Source organism: Trichoderma gamsii (assembly GCF_001481775.2).
Source record: "Trichoderma gamsii strain T6085 chromosome Unknown Scaffold_29.2, whole genome shotgun sequence".
Classification (NCBI taxonomy): domain Eukaryota; kingdom Fungi; phylum Ascomycota; class Sordariomycetes; order Hypocreales; family Hypocreaceae; genus Trichoderma; species Trichoderma gamsii.
This window is the reverse complement of record NW_020171366.1, coordinates 199,813-219,023: the sequence shown is the minus strand read 5'-3', so window position 1 is coordinate 219,023 and position 19,211 is coordinate 199,813. Positions and strand designations below refer to the sequence as shown.

General features: G+C 49.4%; 4 protein-coding genes across 4 annotated transcripts; 1 reads left to right on the top strand and 3 right to left on the bottom strand.

The window, feature by feature from the left end:
* Positions 1-1,284: 1,284 nt before the first annotated feature.
* Positions 1,285-3,270, bottom strand: TGAM01_v207671 (hypothetical protein; the record flags this gene model as incomplete). Its single annotated transcript, XM_018805163.1, has 3 exons — positions 1,285-1,469; positions 1,524-2,479; positions 2,537-3,270. The coding sequence occupies 3 exons, from the start codon at positions 3,268-3,270 to the stop codon at positions 1,285-1,287; spliced, it is 1,875 nt and encodes a 624-aa protein (XP_018661613.1).
* Positions 3,271-9,496: 6,226 nt separating this feature from the next.
* On the top strand, positions 9,497-11,161 carry TGAM01_v207670 (hypothetical protein; the record flags this gene model as incomplete). Its single annotated transcript, XM_018805162.1, has 1 exon — positions 9,497-11,161. One exon carries the CDS (start codon positions 9,497-9,499, stop codon positions 11,159-11,161), a length of 1,665 nt encoding a protein of 554 aa, XP_018661612.1.
* Positions 11,162-11,777: 616 nt separating this feature from the next.
* On the bottom strand, positions 11,778-14,404 carry TGAM01_v207669 (hypothetical protein; the record flags this gene model as incomplete). The annotated part of the gene is made up of 3 exons (XM_024550139.1): positions 11,778-12,036; positions 12,107-13,966; positions 14,127-14,404. The coding sequence occupies 3 exons, from the start codon at positions 14,402-14,404 to the stop codon at positions 11,778-11,780; spliced, it is 2,397 nt and encodes a 798-aa protein (XP_024405104.1).
* Positions 14,405-16,814: 2,410 nt separating this feature from the next.
* Positions 16,815-18,555, bottom strand: TGAM01_v207668 (glycerol kinase; the record flags this gene model as incomplete). Its single annotated transcript, XM_018805160.2, has 3 exons — positions 16,815-17,060; positions 17,126-18,284; positions 18,365-18,555. The coding sequence occupies 3 exons, from the start codon at positions 18,553-18,555 to the stop codon at positions 16,815-16,817; spliced, it is 1,596 nt and encodes a 531-aa protein (XP_018661610.2).
* Positions 18,556-19,211: the final 656 nt, after the last annotated feature.

The following is a 19,211-nucleotide window of genomic DNA, read 5'->3' as shown; positions in this document are numbered from 1 at the left end:
TTTCGGGGAATCGTGAGCGCTTCAATTCAAAAAAAGGAAGTGGCATGGTTTTATAACATCTCTTACACCATTCTTCATGTAACCACTTGCTACATTGGGAACGTTTTGCAGCTTCATGGCATTCCTTACTTCAAAATCACCTTTCAAACACACTATAAATCTTACTTCTCATTTTCATCAAGGTGATATTGCATAAATATTGACCGTTTTTCTGCACAAACAGGATCCATCCACAATATCATCCAATCAGATTGCACATTATAATCACTTGTCTACAGTGAGATGCCTAGACAATGCATTCATCCGGCTTGGGTAGCATCACATTGATTGAGCAGCTAGCATGCCGCAAATCTTGACATACTCTGAGGTGGTGCAAATGCCGCCATAGGCAGCAGTCTCTTGATATGGGTCCCAAGTGATTTCAATGAGGTCTTTGAGAGGTGGATCTCCCATATTAGATAATTGTTGGGTGAACCGTAGCTCCAACAAGAGGCTGAACAGGTGGATCACGAGATTAGCCGGTCGATACCGACTACCCAGTCTGCTATTTTAGCTGCATCTGAGTTCGTTCTACCGCATTGTGATAGTGGGTCAAATAGATCTATCCCCTTGGCTTCTCGGGAGACAAACTTGATAATTCCCAATCTGGAATCCTTAGCTTTCCAAATCCAATAGAGTTACTAGTAAACTCGTAATTAGACCGAGATGGGCGCCATCTGCCGGCTCCACATGATGACGATGATCCTTTGTACGCAACGTTTGGTGAAGCATCATCAGGATCTAAGCGCAGGTGCTAAAAAGTCTAGACTAGTAGCAAAGTCTCCACTTCCGACCGCAAACCTGTTTTTGATACCAGATGGATCACGAACGCCTCTCAGCCGTAGACAGCAAGTTCAAACGAGTCATCGCCTAGACGATAGTGCGTGTGTGATATCTCAGCAACACTATATTCGTATCGTCGTCAGATGCGGGCCTATAGATGGGTAATAGATTAGGCCATGTTATAAAGCACCACGAGATCAAATAATATGAGTTTAACAATCTTATCGTTCAGATATCAATAAAGTACGTCTCATCCAAAGGACTATGGTATAAGATACAAAAGAAAGCAAGACGTAAATAATGAATTCCCACAAATCACGTAGACCCTTAATTCGCAGCGAATATGCAGACCAAACTCGCTCTGCGATAAGAAAAAAACAAAAATAGAACAATATAATGGACGTAGTTTCTATATTCTATCCCATAACTGTATATACCTCATTACGCACACATACGCCGCTTTTATTTTCTTGCAACATTGGCAACAGACTGGCGACGACTGGGAGCAAGAGACTGGCGACGACTAGCAGCAGGGGTGCCTCTGGGAGTACCACGAGGAGTAACTCTGCTCTCGCCAAAGAAGCGGTTCTGCTGGCTGTATCGCCTGTCGGGGTGAGGTCGAGCAGCGATACCAGATGAGGTAGAGGCTGTATCTGAATTAGTATTGGATATTGAAAACACAGGGATTGATATAAACTTACTTCGGCGCATGGGGTCAATTGAAGCACTGCCGCGACGACCCTCGTTGGCGTTCTCAGCACGAGCGTCGGCCAGTCGCTGAGCGAAGGGCGATCGCTTACGGAGGGCCGGGCCCTTCCAGTAGATAACGTACACGGCAAGTACCAGGATAAAGGCGATACAGAAGAGGATAGTGCTAGCGTATTCCAGATTCTTGCCACTTGACGCTCCGATGTTGGTGAAGAAGGGAGTCGCAGGAATGGTGAGGACACCAGCCAGGAAGTCTCGAGACCAACCGTTGCCACCGGTAGCAGAAGCAGAGTAAGGGCCGTAAGCGCAGATCATGTAATCGATGGTGGCCATGTAGATGGCGTAGTTTGCAATACCGACAATCGCAACAAAGATCATGGAGCCGATCCAGTGGATAGGAGGGCCCTGAATAGTCCAGGCGAAGCCAATGAGACCAATCGGCAAGCAGGGCGCAGTGTACAGAAGGAACCAAAGACGAGACTCGTACTGGGCGCGCTCATCATCGGGCTTGGCCTTTCGTTCTTTGATGTTGCGCTTGATGGCAGGGATGAAGAGGAGCCAGGCGATAACATAGCCAATACCGATGGGGATGAAGCTCAATCCGATCTCAACGGTGCCGAATCCCCACTGCTTGTAGACCAAGGCGAAGGATTGGATGAACATGAAGATGAGAGCATCGGAGAAACCAGAGAGCAGAGAAAGCACCAAGACAATGGGCTCAGTGAGGAACATCTTGAAGGGACGGATCCAGGTGGTGATAACCTCCTTGGCAGAGAAGCGATCGCGGAATGGGACAAGCTCATCAGGTCCCCAGATGTTCTCGTTGTTCTGCTCACGACGCTTCTTGGCAATGCGGTTCATGATGATGGTGGTACGGGTCTCAGGAACGGTGAAGAAGTGCAGAATCTGAACAAATCCACCCAGAATAAGCTGAACCCAGATAGACCATCTAAAACAGTAATGTCAGCAACGGTAAAGAGATATAACTGCTCGGTTGGTTACTCACCTCCAGTCGAGATACTTCTCGGTGAAGCCACCGACAATGGGACCCAAGACGGATCCACCGACGGAAGAGAAGACGACGTATGCGACGGCATATTGCTGGTTATCGGCCTCCCACATATCGGCAATCATACCTAGGGTGACGGAGCCACCAGCAGAAGAAAGACCACCGAGAGCACGACCAACCATGATGCTGGCAAAGTTGGGAGCGAGGGCGACAGGAAGCTGCCAGACGTTGACAAGGAACAGAGAGAGCTGTAAGACAGGCCAGCGGCCAAACTCCTCAGACCAGGGCGCCCACAGCTCACAGCCAAAAGCGTAGAGTACCAAGAAGATCATGGCACCACATCGTGCCGCCTGTGCGCTAACATGGAACTCCTCTGAGATGCCGGGAATGGCATTAGAATACAGTGAGGTGTTGAAGTTCATTGATACCTGAACCCAGAAGATGACGGTCAGGATGTACCACTTTTTCCACTTGGGATAGCAGTAGCCCAGTTCTTCGTAGCAGTCATCTTCCGTAATCTCATACTTATCATAAGTACCCAGCTTCTCCAGCTTGTTGTCGGTGCCAGTAGGCAGGTTGGCATCTTCCTGCTTCTCGATGTTGTCTGTGCTGGACCCATTGCCCGTTTGTGAGCCATTGGCATTGAGCCTCTCATTGGCAAGGTCCAGATCCCTTTGATTCAGGACCTGAGGGGGGTCCTCAGAGAAATGTGTGTGGTGCGGCGCGGCCATGTTGATGTGCACCACGGCAGAGGTTGTTCTTCAGCTTCTTCAAAAAATTGGAACCACTAACATGAGATTGGATGAGAGAAGATCCGGGGAAGAAGAAGCATAAGAAGAAAAAGAAGAAGGCAGACTGCGGAGGATGGGAATGGGAAAAAGGAGGGGAGCAAAAGTTTACTGTGGAGGGCAAGCCTGGGTATTTAACTTCAGCTGCATTCAGATCGTGGAGGAGTTCAGGGTTCAAGCTGGCTGGACTAGATTGTAACATGGCATATAGACCGAGAACAAGCTGGCCTGGTATCCTGCGGCGAAAAGAAAAAGAATGGGGATTCCGGGTCTCACCATGTCGCTGCAAAAGTAAGAATACCCACACCCACCGAGACTAGTCAACATGACGTCCATTGCCCCATCCAACCGTGCCATGGAGATTTATACAGAGTAGTGGTAGCACTACCTGGAACGTATTCGGCCAAACCGAGCAGAGCTCAGATCGTGGAGTGTAAATGCAGATGCTAAGATTACGCACGCGGACAGTACCCCAGGCCTAGAATGTCGAAAATCGTCGTCTGCTCAGCGCCTCTGCGGCCGTTCGCGGACGATGGCTGCCCACGCAAAAAAAGGGAAAAAAAAAAAAAAAAAGTACGTACAGACTACCCCAGCATTCGCATTTTCCGAACAGAAGCGAGAATTGGGGAATGCTGGAGGTCGCTTGCGGCTGCATGGGGTAGTATCCCAAGCAACGAGGGCACACTGAGACACGACTCAATCAGCGCGAACGGACGGCCCAGCACCTCGAGGGTCCTCGCACGTTCTCGGCCATGCTCAAAACAGAGACACGCAGCCAGATTAAAAGCGAGAAGAGCCCATTCTCTAACATCTGTCCCTTCTGTCTGTCCATGCGGTGTTCTAGACCGCACGGCGCTGCCCGCAAACATTGTTTTGATGCCAACGTTGCGATACCATCACCATGGGCTATGGCCTCGAACATGCCACTTTCGCTTTCCCACTGTGCTCAGACTTCTCTCAATCTTTGCACATTCTCCAAATTTCCCTGTTTTGCCAGCGCAAAGGAACTAGTCCCAGGTCCCGTTTGCTAGGCCAGGCTAGCCTCGACAGACGTCAAAGGCGCTCTCGAGTTTGCCAAGCAGGTCCATGTCTGTCCGGTAGTGGCGCCAGGCCGGCGCTGTGAGTGGTGGCGGCAGGGGGTCGGAGTACGGCAATTGACAAGAAACTAGCAGGGAGCAAAGATGCGATCGGGGGCCGGAGAGCGTGTGCCAATGGCAGGCCGCTCGCAAAGCCTACATAAGCCCGTATCGATCGATGCTCCTCGTAGACTAGACTCGTCGCGTGCTTTGTACACAGGTATCGACAACTGCTTCTGCTCGAGTGGCCCATCCAGACGCCGCTGTCTTGGCTCGCCAATCCTCCTGACTTGCATCTGCTGCTGCTGCTGCTGCTGCTGCCCTTGCATCGGCGAGGCATTTACTTGCCACGCTGCGACCTTGTCAGACGAAGCATCTTGTGCAAAACCGATCCGACGCCATCGCGAAATTTTCTCCTTCAATGGGTCTTCGAAAAGCTTCTGCCTGATGCTGATCCCTCGTCGATGACGTCTGCGTGATGGAGGCTGATGGGACCAGCCGGAGCCTGTGCGCGCCACGGCCAATTGACTGCCGGCGCAAAAGTGGGCGAGGCGCCGAAGATGGAGTCATCGTGGGTCCCGAGTCAGTGCTTGGAGTCGTTGCAGTACGTTCAAGTCGCATTTGCCATTGCGATATGGGGCGCCAGGAGGCTTGAGTTGCTTGGCGGATAGAGATTTTAGAAGTTATATCGAATAGTTCAATTGTCGAGGAGAGGGTACGGCCATGAAACTTGGATGAGTGTTTTCTAGAAGAAATCGTGAAGACGAAGTTTTTTTTATTCCGTTTTGGTCCTAGGCTTTGCCTTGCCTCAGCCTCAGGCAAATTTGCCCACCGGCGATGCGCCGGCAATAGTTTCCCAGTGCTAAATCAGTACCAGTGGCACCAGACTTCTACTGGTCGCTTAATCCTCGGCTCAATCTGCCATCTTGCGACAGACCACGCTCATACTCACACACACTTGACATAACACCACCACACACACCATCCAACTCACGTAGATCGATTGCTCCTCGTGACACTAATCGCCCCTTGAACGACTTCATCCTGAAACCTATTTTAGCACAATGAATCGTTTGGCCACCCGCGCCCGGTCAAGCCTTGCCAACGACGCCCGTCCGCGGTGACTTTCTGGTCTCTCTTGCTTGGCCGGTTTTCTCGCCGTTGCTGTCGACCCAGTCTTTTGTTCCCTGCGAATGTCGATCAACCATGAGTCTCAGCTATTCTCGTCGCAGCCAGCTGTCCTCTCTCTCTCTCTCCCGCTCAAATGGAATCAATCCACTGAATCGGCATGAGCTGAGCCTGCACGAGCCATCGTATCACTATCCTGTCCATCTTTTTCTCCATCCGCCGCTTACGCCGTCTCTCTTGCTCCAGGCTGCAGTATTTCGAGGAGGCATTTACAGCTCGGCCGCATGCTGATAATTTTTTCAACCCCTTTCTTCTCCGCCGTGCTGCGTCGTATTTCCCCAGTGCTCTCCATTCCCCGTGGAGTCTCCTCAGAATTCCAACATGTTGTCGCTTGCACTGGGGCTGAGGCTCCAGATGCCCGCATTTTTTATTCTGGTGCCTAATGTGCCTTTGTGTGCTAACCGACCATTCCGACCCATCAAACCATATGGGCAAATGGGCTCACCAAGACAAGAGCCGTTCGATGGTCGGTTCAATATCCGAGAGACGCCAAGCATCCGGCGGTGTGCCATATGGAGCTGTCTCTCTCTAGCATGCTACGCGAAGCGCGAAGCGGCGAGACGAACCAGATCGCCTCGGTCAAAGTGCGCTTCCTTTTAGCAGACAACTACCGAGAGCCCACCTCTTCAAAATTCGGGCCTCTAGTACGGTGGTTCATAGCACCAGACAGCCAGAGTCATCTCTTAGCAAATTGGGTGGTCTCTCGTGAGTCGTATACTAAACGCAAAACGATCGACGAGCCAAGTTCCGAACTCCCCGGTTTGTGTGTGCATGTGCGCGTTTGTGTGTTTTGTTACTGTCAGCTTACAGAGCACCCCTTTCGCATCTCTCGTTGGTGATCTAGATGGCCTGCCAATCCGAAAAACGCCACTTTAATCAACTAGCACGTGGCTTGCTGGAAACTTGCCGTTCCTGCTTTGAATGTAACTTGCAGCGAGTCAGTCAATCAGTCTGAGTGCGCACTTGCAGAATTCAGTCTCGTGCCTCGAAGACCCTGTTTGGGTGATCTGCGGCGTACTTGTCTTTAAGAGTAAGTGAGAGACAGGGAGCTGTTTTGAAACACGATAAATTTTGGAGCTGGCGTCTCTATTTTAGACATAGCGATCGACATGTCGCATATGAGGCCGTTTATTAAAACAGAAGAATAGCAACTAGGGTCCATAACTTGGACCTTTGCCGGTTTTAGACAACTGAACCCTTTGTGAAGCATTCAGGCCGGCTGGCAGACTGGATCATCAACTCAGACCTGCCTTTCAAATTTGCAAACTCTCAGCTAAGAGGCGTACAGTTTCATGCTGAGACACAATAACTGAGACAACTGTAACTACGGTTCATGTTTGTCTATTAACATTCATTGATTTGTCAGTGAAGACTGTGGATATATAGCGTTTTGCGAAGAACTCTTTGTTCTCACAAAAGAGTGAAGTGATAATGTCTCGTTTCTACTACTCCCTTACAGCAGTGCGTAAATTAATTGAGATTATTTCATAATGTTGCCTTAAGAGGCCAATCGACTTTAAACTGTTCTCATTGAAGAATGAAGAATTATAAATCAGTTTTGTTGTGTTTTGTGTGTGTGTCGATCACTGGGGTAGTTTATCAAGTCCGTTGGATAATTAAGTGACCCAATTCTCAAAGAGTCCCAAAGAAGAAGGCCGGGCAAAAATGGTCAACTCATAGTGCGATTTATCTCTTTTGTTTTCCATTTACACGAGTTATATTCCACTTCGGATTTGATCCGTCTGTTAACTTGATTCAAGTTTCCTACTCATCTACAACTGTTCTTTTGCTTTCAATGTTGTCTGCACATATGAATGTTTGACTTAGGGTAGCCTCTCACTCTTGTCAGATTTACATAACTGCATCTCTTCTATTACCTGAGTTAATATATATTGTGAATAAAATTTGGCAAAACTCACTTTTGGCATGAATAGACGTTGCATGTTAAAAATCTAATTGTACATACATGGCACCAGTTTGTACAAGTAGCGTCTAAGGTATACTCTTTTCGTCTCTTATTAATTACCTCAGTCACTCATTAGTAAAATTACGAAGCTGGGAAGACAATTGTCAGATCACAAAAAACAAAGAAACTGTGACATGACTAGTTAGAACCTAGTTGCCATAAAAGAATAGATATATGAAAGGGGCGGAGCTCCCTAGCTCTGTAAAAGAGGCTAGAAAGAATATAGTCCTTTCATGAGATCTAGCTGCAGCCTACTAACAAGATCGCAATTGGCCCACTTGGTCCTCTATCACTCTTCTTGTGTTACCCAGTCCTGACAATAGTCTTATCAATGAGACAGAGCGCGGAATTCCCTGTTAACTTCGTTCGACATTGCCAGATCAGCATCTACTTGGCTACTAAGCGGCTACATAAATGAATCATCAAGACACTCTCCAAGGGACGAATACAAGAATCACCGTTACATTTATGACTGACACGGGTCCCAGGATATCGATAGGTCGTAAGCATTTACGTACATAACGCCTTAGTTTCAGCATCATGCAAAAGCGAATATACAGAGAAAATGATATATATCTCTTTGTGGAGTTAACAGAACCTGACTGAAATTAACAATGATGGTCTTTGAAATGCGGCGAAAGTCTTTGTGGCAAAGGCTCTTATAAAATGGAGTTTGGCTTGAGCCCAGGCATGCCCACCACAAAAAGCGAAATAAAGTTAGCCACAGCTTACATACACTCCCTATCACTCGAGCTCCCAACCAATTACTGTCTAGATAATATCCAATGTCTCATATTAAGAACACTCTACTTCGCTGACTCAATTGGATTCAACTGTTCTTTCCTTTCCTTTCTTCCCTATTCTTCATCTTAATAACCCTTTATATAGGAATACACGAACTAGTACACTAAGCTTCCGTGGCCCTCTAAGGACTCTGCCAAATGTGTTTAGCAAATCGATCATTGGGAACATAGTAAAAAATAAGAAAAGGGTTCTCAATTTCGATTGATATAGGTATGTAAATTGTGCAATAAAATCTCTGACAGGGCATATGAGCCACGTGGGGAGAAGAAAGCTAGACGCCGGCTTGGAAATCAAGATGCTAGCCTCGAATAGGACTACAAAGTAAGACGACCTGCATATACTTGTCTGCCAAAGTTATGCTTAATAAAAGGGCATACAAGTAACGTTTATTATGTGAGCACCATGTAAAGACGCCTCTCATAGAGCCAACTCTCATTTCTCAGCCAGCATAATCCAATGAACCTTAAGTAATTGGATACCCCATTTCCGACGTAAATTCTGAAGTAATCAACCAAGCTCCTATGAAAATTCGCAAAAAGATGCACGACAATCCCATCTCTGCTTCATCCCATCATGAAACCAACGATAAGGCGCTCCTCTCAGGGCAACTTTTTGCTATCCCGCCCGCTAAGCACCAACCAGGCCTAGCCCCCCAAAAAAATCTCGGCGCAAAAACCTGCCTCTCAACTAGACTATGGGGTGCGATAACTTCGCCTCATTGGCTGCCGTGTCATTGCGCTCAAGTTAGTGTATGGCATATTGGCATGGAAATAGGTTTCGAAACCGCCAAAAAGGCTTTGGATGGATGTTTGTCGATTACCAATTCTTCATTTGATATGTTGAGGGGCTTGATCACGTAACTGTAAGACGAAGATATGAGAGGAGCTGAAAAATTGCCAGTTTAGGAAAATGCGGAGAATTAAGTGTTGACATCGGAGATATATAAAGGAAGAGATGTAGTTTTCGGTGATAGTAGCTAAGAGCTGAAATTTGTCAAAGAACATGCTAAAGGATTTTTTCCCCCTATACTATATATTCAACGCTTTCTTTTCATACACTCTTTTCATTGTCTTGTCGTTACCACTAGGTGCTTGACACTCAAACACATCAATCCATTGAGTCACCTCACCTTGCCATGGATCTAGATACGCCAAACATCGAAAAGGAGGCCATACCAGCGTCCTCCGACGAGTGCCCCTCCTCTGCTTCCACCGAAACTACAACCGAATCTCGCTCCATCCACGGTTTCCGCTGGATCCTCATCAATGTCGCCCTCTACGTCTCCATCTTCATCTACGGCCTCGACACCACCATCGCCGCTGATGTTCAAAGCTCAGTTGTCGAGGCTTTTGGCCATGTTGAGCAGCTTGCTTGGATCGGCGCCGGCTTTCCCCTCGGCTCCGTTTCCGTCATCCTCTTATACGGCGAATTATACACAAACTACAATATAAAGTGGGTGTTCCTCGCGTCTACAGTTCTGTTTGAAGCTGGTTCGGCACTCTGCGGTGCAGCTCCGAGCATGTCTGCCTTGATTGTTGGACGAGTCATTGCTGGAGCTGGCGGTAGTGGCGTCTTCATGGGATGCTTAAACTACTTTACCGTCTTGACGACGCCCAAGGAGAGGGGAATATACATCACTGGAACGGGCTTCTGCTGGGGCATAGGCGCTGTCCTCGGTCCTGTAATTGGAGGCTCCTTTGTCCAATCCAGTGCTACTTGGCGCTGGGCCTTTTACATCAACCTCATCATCGCTGCTGCTTTTGCTCCGGTATATCTCTTTGGCCTCCCATCCATTCATGTAGCTGAGGGCGCCACTACCTCCGTTGTTGAACGCGTCAAACGGATTGACTTTCTTGGGTTGTTTCTTGGTGCCAGCACTTGGGTCTCTTTTACGCTGGCGTTCACCATGGCAGGTGGCCAGTGGGCTTGGAACGATGGCCGAACCATAGCCACGATTGTGGTATTCGTGGCTGTTTTAATCATTTTTGCCATTCAACAAACCTTTTCTATCCTGACCACCCCCGAAAATCGTTCGTTTCCAATTCATCTTTTACGATCTCGCTCTCAAGTCCTCCTATACATCGCAACATCATCAAATATCACCTCCCTTTTTGTCATCGTCTATTTCATCCCCATATACTTCCAATTCGTCCACGGAGACTCGGCTATCGAGGCCGCCATCCGACTTCTTCCATTCGTCATTCTCACCGTCAGTTTCAACCTCGCTGCCGGCTATCTTCTCTCCAAAGTCCGATATTACATGCCGATTTACGTCATCGCCGGCTTCTTCATCACCCTTGGCGGCGCATTACTCACAGCCTATCTTGATCCCAACACCCCTACGAATTATATATATGGCTTTACCGTCATAACAGCTGTAGGATCCGGCCTAACTCTCCAGATTGGTTATGCAGTCGCCTCACTCAAAGTGAAACCCAAGCACATGGGTGACGCACTTGCGTTGCAAAACGTTTCACAAATCGGCGGCTCTGTCATTTCTCTTGTTATCGCCGGTCAGATCTTCCAAACCAGTGCCACCCAAAACTTGACCAAAGTGCTGGCAGGCAGCGCGTTCAACTTCACATCCGCAGACATTCAAAACGCCATTGCCGGGGCTCAGAGTACGATTTTTGAAGAGATTACTGGCGATCTAAGAGAGCAAGCTATTCTAGCTATTACAAAAGCCATGCAAAAGGCATTCATCCCCGTATGTGTGGGAGGTGGCGTCCATATGATAACCGGGCTCCTCATGAAGCGAGAGAAGCTCTTTGGCGACATTGCCCCTGTTGGCGGCGGCTAGGTAATAGTTGCGTAACGATGGGCTCGCAGTTGTTGAAGCGGCCATATTTGAGTTCTTGAGTAACAAAAGATATATGTAAGCCGTTTTTCTCTACTTTCAGATGTCAAGGTTTGCGGGTTGTGTTTATTCCACAGCGCTGTAATCATTATTGTTATTCTTAATTTAAAGGCAAAAAGAAGAACGGAAGAAGACGCGTTAATGGCAGTATATATAGACTAATAGAACATTAAACAAGCACAATGGCTTGCAAGATCTTATACAATCACCTACAAAGCATACTCGTAATGGCGATTAACTGGAGTTTACTCCTACCGGCGAAAGGACAATCATTATTGACACAATAGACAATATTTAATACTACAGCCGCCACGCAAGCATCAGACATAGTGAAATATACAACAGCAACTATATTTATGCACATCTCGGGACTGAATATATTCCACAAAATGATATCCCTTAAATCCAACTCTTCAATTCGCAACGCCCTAAACCACACATACATAACATAACAATTCTGTTGCTTTTGGTATCGCTGCTCATAACAAAACCCAGTCGCGCTAAAAACAATTCCGTCAAAAGATTCCGATCAGATCATCTGTTTCCCTCCTCTGAAGGCTTACTGATATTGTGAAGTGTACCCTAGCCAGTCCGACTCCGGATCTGGCATCCTCATTGACTCTCCCGTTAATCCATTAACGCCCTGAGTCTGCCATGCTTGGCCATTTCCTGTCCTTGGTTCTGATAATTTCGGATAGTTGAAGAAATCAAAAATGTCAATGTTGTCGAGTTCGCTCAGCGACGTCACCTGCGTTGATGTAGGTTCCGCGCCCGACTCTCTCGTTGACGACGTCAAGATTGCTAAATCATGTGCGCTCCTAAAAGTGATGTAAGCATAGGGGACGTAGCAAATGGAATCACTGGCGCATTTATATTATAAGCACTCACCTGCGCATAGCTGTAAAGTTCATGTCTCCCTGCCGTCCTCTCTGGACAGCTCTGGATAGTATCTTGGCATAGTTGTTGGCAACCTCCCAGTACTGTCCAATGTGGCTCAAGATTTCGATGAAGAACTCAATCTTGGGGTCGACAGGGCAGCCTATTGATGCTGCGTGGACAAGCAACAGACGGGCAGCAACCCAGAGACCAAACACAAAAGGAGGGCCGAGGTTATCCAGACCACTTGCTTCAAAAACGTCCCGAGCAATATCCGCCAGGCTCTGGACCGCAGATAGACACCGTTGCATTGCGTAGTACGACGGCACGAAGAGGTGTGATCTGACCGTAGGATATGCAGCAGAGGAATGCAGTCGCACCACTGACGTGACGTATGCACCGTGCAACATGAACCAATTTGCTACTCGGCTTCCAGGGTCAGAGTGACACAGCGCCGATATCTTGCTATAGTCGCTTGGCAGACTCCTCAACCAGCCATCCAGCGCGCCATCTAGTGATCGGTAGGTGTTCCGCCAGCTGGCTACGTCGGCTGATGATGTTATGTCGACGGGCGTCTTTAGGAAATTATGAACTTTGCTGAGTATCCTCAAAATCTCGCAGTGGTAAGAGAAGCTCCCTAGATTCTCTGGCTTATTCACCGCAAACCCAGTGGTGCCATACTGTTGAGACGGCGAAACCCAAGAACGCGTTTCGACCGGGACATTCCTGGAAAACAAGTCATACGAACACGGGAGAACCCGGTGCATCTTCCTATCCTCCAGCATAAAGTCGAAAGTCGTCGTCGCTATTGTTGCGTATCGGTCGAGCAGATATACCATCCAGCAGATCCGTCGACGTCCTTCGTCCTCAATCCACGAATCCGGCCGTCCAGTAACAACTCGCCGTATCGATCCCGTATGGGGCACATTGTCGGCTTGAACGGTCAAATACACGCTGCTTTCTTCGCACAGTCCGAGCTGTTTGACATTCTGCGCCAGAAGCGAGAGCATATTCCATCCCTTGGGTCCATTCGACGTGCCCAATTCGTCCAGACTGAGGATTACCAGAGCCCTTAGAGCTGTAATGGTGACATTTTCCATGGCGTACATCTGAACAATCTGCCTCGATACCGCATGGTGGTGGGCCCTCATTTCCGGAGACAGCCGAGGATCTTTTAAGAATCTCAAAGTCGTTGCGACGATGGCGTGTAAAAGGACTCGATCAGGCTCGCTTAGAGACGTTGAGCCAAAAAAGATGCCGAATATAGATTTGCGGTCCAGGATAGGGCACCAGGGGTTGCAATGTTTGAAGTAGAGATCGACAATGTTGTAGACAATATCGTGGGGGGGAAGGTCATTAGCGGCACTGATGGATGAGGGGCCCCTCCGAGACGTTGAGAAACCTGAGGGAGGATAAGTTTGAGCGTGGGAGTTGCTTGCGGAGACCGAGTTGCTTGACGGCACTCGACCGTCTTGATACTCTTCGGTGCCATTCGCATCCCAGACGGGGGCAGCAAGACTTGGCCTCGCCGCAGGAGTGCTTCTCGCCGCTCCCGCGTGGCCCAGCCTCGAGGCATCCTGATGATAGCCATCGCCTGGAGACGGCAGATGGTTAGTAAGAGCCGGCGACAGGCTCTGAGCCTGCGCAACGGCCAGGTGATCGTTTGCGATGTGCTCCTCAACGCGGCGGCCCAGGCTCTGCAGCAGCGCATCAATGCGGTTGACCTTGGCCTCGAGCTCCAGGCTGAAGCCGATGCGGCTGCCCGGCTTCTGCCTCTCGAGATAGACGCAGGTCCGGTTATGCCGCGCGCACCACGAGCAGGCGGGCTCGGCGCGGTCACACTTGACTTTGCGCGCCTTGCAGAGCTCGCATCTGGTGATATCAAGTCAGATTAGTCAGGCTGAGAGACGGCTTGTGGAGTTGATGTTGCCATGTTGATTCGCAAACACCGGCGAAAACGACATGGCAATGAATGATAAGACAAGGCAGAGGAGTGGCAATCAGGGCAACGGAACGACAATGATCAACATACGATGTCTTCTGGTACTTGGTCCTCTTGCGCTTCTTGGTCGCGCCCGAGCCATTCTGCTCCGACGAGGCTACCGCCGGCGTCGTCTCATCCGCGCTGGAGCCCTCATCGTGGCTCGACGCCGAGTTTGCCTCGTCCTCGGCCACGGACAGCGAGAGGCCAGCGCGCGGTGGAGGCTCGGCATGATTCCACAGCTGCTGCTGCTGCTCTCGTTGCTGGCTCTCACCCGCCGCCGGGCCTGTCTGGGGCGCTGCCGGGCCTGTCGCCTCCGTGTCGCGCATCCGGAGACTTTTTGATAACAAACGCCGTGATCTAGGCAGGGAAAAAAGGTGTTTATCTCGTCATTCCTTAGAGGGGGGGGGCGATATGACTTGCCTGCGACCCAGCAGTGCTTTTTTGGTGGTTTGATGCTGCAGATTGCTGTCTATGTGGCTTGCCGCGGTTTCGGAGGTGGGGAACTCCCCGTTTCTCTTTAGGCGTATTTGCTTACTTGGAGGTTCAATGTTCCCGTTAGTGGCCTTCCAGGCTTCTTCGCGCGCTGTACTTGGTGCGGCTCCAGGGCTCATGGCGGCAGGGGTTTCGTGCAGATGCTGCTGGCCTTGCTCATCAATTCTCCAGTCCCGTTTAGCCTCAGATTAGAGCATCGAATCCCTGTGCTATTACTAAGTGCTCGCTATAAGTCCCGAAGCAATTGGGGCGCTCGGGCAAGCAGAGCGAGACGCTGATTGACGGACTGGCGGACAGCATACCGCACCGCATGGAGATGGAGAATGAGATAAGACACGATGAGATCAGACAGAGCTGAATTGGCCTGAGCTCTGAATCAAAGCGTAATACATGTAGGCAGTAGATTGGAAATCCAACTTCTTGTTTTCGGTGCTTCGGGTACTTTCGTCCGCTCTCAAGTAAGTGCTTGTTTAGGTAAGGAACAAGTTTTGAGCATCAAAATGTGTCACCGACTGCACTTGAGACTTGATTTCCCTCCGTAGATCCCTCATACGCCAAGAACAGAAACATGAACTGTCATCCAAACCGACTAATACCTGCTTCAAGTCCTACAAATCAATCATCGATCTACTACAATCGCCACCCTCACCAGGCTGTTAACTGCATCCAGCAATCACCAAAATTCCTGCTTTCAGCATCGCCTCTCAAGCATCAATCCATCCATCTAATCAATCTGACTTTGACCAAAAATCAACACAACGCGGGGAGGGGCATCGCCAAATCTCCTACATAATCTTGCCTCAACACACTGATATGACAAATTGCCGAGGATATATGCTCCGGAGCAGGGCAGGGCATCACGAGCCAAGCTCCACGACACCCATTTTTGCCTCCCAAACGCATCATTCTCACACCCTCTTGTTCCTTCTACTCCTCTTCTTTTTCCCCTCGTCTCGTCTCCTTCTCTCCATCGGATCACCCATGTTTCTCTCTCCGCATGTTCCAACCCCCTCACAAAACAGCCATTAAGCTGCAGCACTTCGCTTCCGGGGTTTCCCATCAAGTTCCTAGATAGATCTCTTTCTTGTCTAGCGCACACAAGCACCGGCTATAGCTACACCCCCTTGTCCGGCGGGACGCAAAAGTGGTGAGAATTACTACTAATACCACCCGCAATTGAGGGCCTAGCTAGCCCTTCTCGTATAACTCCTCCGTGAGCACGGCAGAGCGCACAATTTCGAAGAAGCTATTAAAAATCGGTAAACTGAGCCTCTTCTCGCCAGCGTATAGAAACCATGCTGCCACTTTGGGCAACAACTCCCTGCACCGTTTTCCACCTCCGTCTCGAAAGAGGCAAATAATCGTCGCCAAAGAAGAATATGGAGCTTCTCTTCCCCAGAAGCTTCTTTTTCTACGCGACCCCGGATCGTCATGCTCGCTAGCGGGCATAAGCAAATTGCGCTCTATACCATACAAGGAAAGCGATCATCCGATACTTCTCTGGGCGAGCAAGGGAAAAAACTCCTCTTCCAGCATGACCTCCAATGGATACTTGCACGGACGTTTTTAGCGCCCACTGCTTCCGTTTATACGCAGAAAACGGAGCCCTTTCCATGTCTCCATAGCTTCCAACTAAACCTAGCGATGCCTTCGTTAAGAACGGTCCGCTTTGGACGTCTCCACAAAGTCCTGTGTCGGCTTTTGCAAAACCGAGCCGTCCCCACGCGCCGCTCAAGAGCGCCGGTAAAAGGAACCCCGAAAAAGGCCTTTAGACACAAATGTGCAATTTGATGTTTCTTTTTTGAGGGCAGAAATCCACAAGGGCCCAGGCACGCTTTCGGTGATCTTCCGGGAAATGGGTATCCACGAAAGCCGTATGCTCGGTACCTATTTCACGAGTCAAGCCTCTTACACGTGCAAAGAAAAAAAAAAAAAGGCAAAGACAAAATTTCGTATCAGCTGGTGATATCCCGAGCCGCGGTGCCTGCATTTGAGATTACAGCTGAAAGCTGTGTGGCACACGGGCAGACCGTTTCAGCGTATCATCAAGGCACAATGCATGCATGATGCACGATGCAAAGCATGATGGAGGTTATGCGTGCATGCGTCGTAGATACAAGTATGATATATGTCATTTTCACTTTAAGATCTCGGCCGATAGTTGTAAAAGAACGCAAACCGCTCGCAGTATATTAATTCTCAACTATTTAACAGTATTTGGTAGTCATTATGTTCATTATGCTATTATGCTTCATTCAGCCATCCCCTGCTCATCTCAACCGCCTTCTCCCACCGGGCAAATTTCTTGCCCGCCTCCTGCGCTGAAATTGCAGGCTTGAAGATGGTTCGTCCATCGTTGTTGACCTTTTCTAGGTCATCGAAGCTGTTCCACACACCCACGGCCAGTCCTGCGGCGATGGCAGCACCAAGGGCTGTTGTTTCGCGCATGCCGGGTCTGTTCACGGCAATACCAGTGAAATCAGATTGAGTCTATAAAAACAGTTAGTTCAATATGCTCGATAATCTTTGCTTCATAAAATTTTAGCTTGACATACCTGCATGATCAAATCTGAATTGCACATGCCACCATCCACGGCAAGCTCGGCCAGCGGCTTTCCGCTGTCCTTTTCCATGGCTCGCAAAATGGCTTGTGTCTGGAAACATGTGGCCTCGAGGGTAGCGCGGGCAATGTGGCCACGCTTAGTGTAAGATGTGATGCCAAAGATGGTGCCTCGCGCATCATCAATCCAGTAAGGGGCAAAGAGACCGCTAAAGGCAGTGACAAACGTGCAGCCTCCGTTGTCCTCTACTTCCTCGGCAAGGGCGCTGAGATCCGAGGATGACTCGATAAAGCCAAAGTTGTCTTTCAAGAACTGGACGCTGGATCCTGCAACGGCGATGCTGCCTTCCAGCGCATACATCCTCTTGCCCTCGCCAAAGTCAAAAGCAACTGTGGTCAGGAGACCGTGGCTTGAGATGACAGGCTTGGGGCCGACGTTGTAGAGCAAGAAGCAACCGGTGCCATATGTGTTCTTGGCGAGACCGGCTGTGAACCCCTTCTGGCCAACCAATGCGGCGGACTGATCACCCAAGCATCCTGCGATCTTAGTGCCCTTTAATGAAGTGGTGGCCAAAGAGCCGTATGCCTCGGTATCTGATGAGCGCACAATCTTCGGCAGAACAATCTTGTTTCGGTCCAAGCGGAACCAATCAATGAGCTCTGCGTCGTAGTCCAGTGTCTCCAGATTCATAAACATTGTCCGTGAAGCGTTGGACGGGTCTGTGACGTGGATGTTGCGAGTTGTTCCGCCATTCAGCTTGAACGCCAGCCAGGAGTCGACTGTGCCAAACGCAAGATGGCCGCGCTCATACGCCTCCTTGACCTCCTTGACGTTTCCAAGCAGCCACAACAGCTTGCTGACTGAAGGATATGTGGAAAGGGGAAGGCCGCACCGGCTGGTCAGCTCACCAGCGCCAATGCGGTTTTTCAGCTTGCGGACCAGCTCCTGAGATCGAGCATCGGTCCAGACAATGGCGTTGTGCAGCGCCTTGCCAGTGGTCTTGTCCCACACAACAGTCGTCTCACGCTGGTTGGTGATGCCGACGGCAACAATCTGCTCGCGCGTGTGACCCTGCTTCTCAAACTCCTCGACAGCACCATCCACACAGATTTCTACAGAGGAGACAAGTTCCTCAGGATCATGCTCATGCCAACTAAACGGGGGGGAAATGATAAGCTTATCTCCTTTTTTCTTCTTCTATTCTTACAGTGGCATGCATATAAATTTACTTACCCAGGATGAGGATAGTACTGCTTAAACTCCAGCTGATGTGTCGCAACCACCTCTCCCTTCTGGTTAAAGATGAGAAACCGAGAGCTCGTGGTGCCCTGATCTATAGCTCCAACAAAGGTGGGACGAATCATGGTCTTTGATTTCCGCAATCTCCTATCTTTAAGTCTTTTTGGAAGAAAAGATGAGAGCATTCACAGGAGGACGCAATTTTGCGTTTATAGGAGAAAAGAGGGCTTGCAGAGGAGAGAGCAAGACGGAAAAAGTGCGAGTACGGAGTGTGTGGCTTGCGTGGCGAAAAAAAAGTGTAGAGAAAAAAGGGGGCAGAAACAAGTCCTTATGATATAGACAAAAACGTGCTTGAGAGTCAGAAAACAAGAGAGCTTGCAAATTATGATTAAGAATGAAGAGGAAAAGAGAAAAGAGGAGGACAGGAGAGCGGAAATTACGAGGTATAATATAATAATGAGAAAAAAGGGTCTGGGCAGCCAGAGTCAGTCAGTGTGTGTCGAACGTGCGGTTACGCTTAAGCGACCTGGAACCTTTTTTCGCGATTCTCCGACGATGCGGTCTTCGCAGGCACGCGGCAGAAGTCTAGTGCACTAAACCGATAGCACGCAGTCCACTGAGAGGGGGAGCCCTAAAGCTTGTGCTGCTTAGCCCCCCCGGTGGCGCACTCCGGACAAACTCCCTCCAGCAGGATCGAGGCTCCCAGGAAGGCAAGCCGAGTGGTCCAGAGGCTTGCATTTCAGCACTAAAAAATGTGCCACATGGGAGCTACCCCTCATTCCCCAGATTGTGGAGGCGCGACGGTCACGAGGAAAGGCGAGCAGAGCCGACAGTCGGGCGC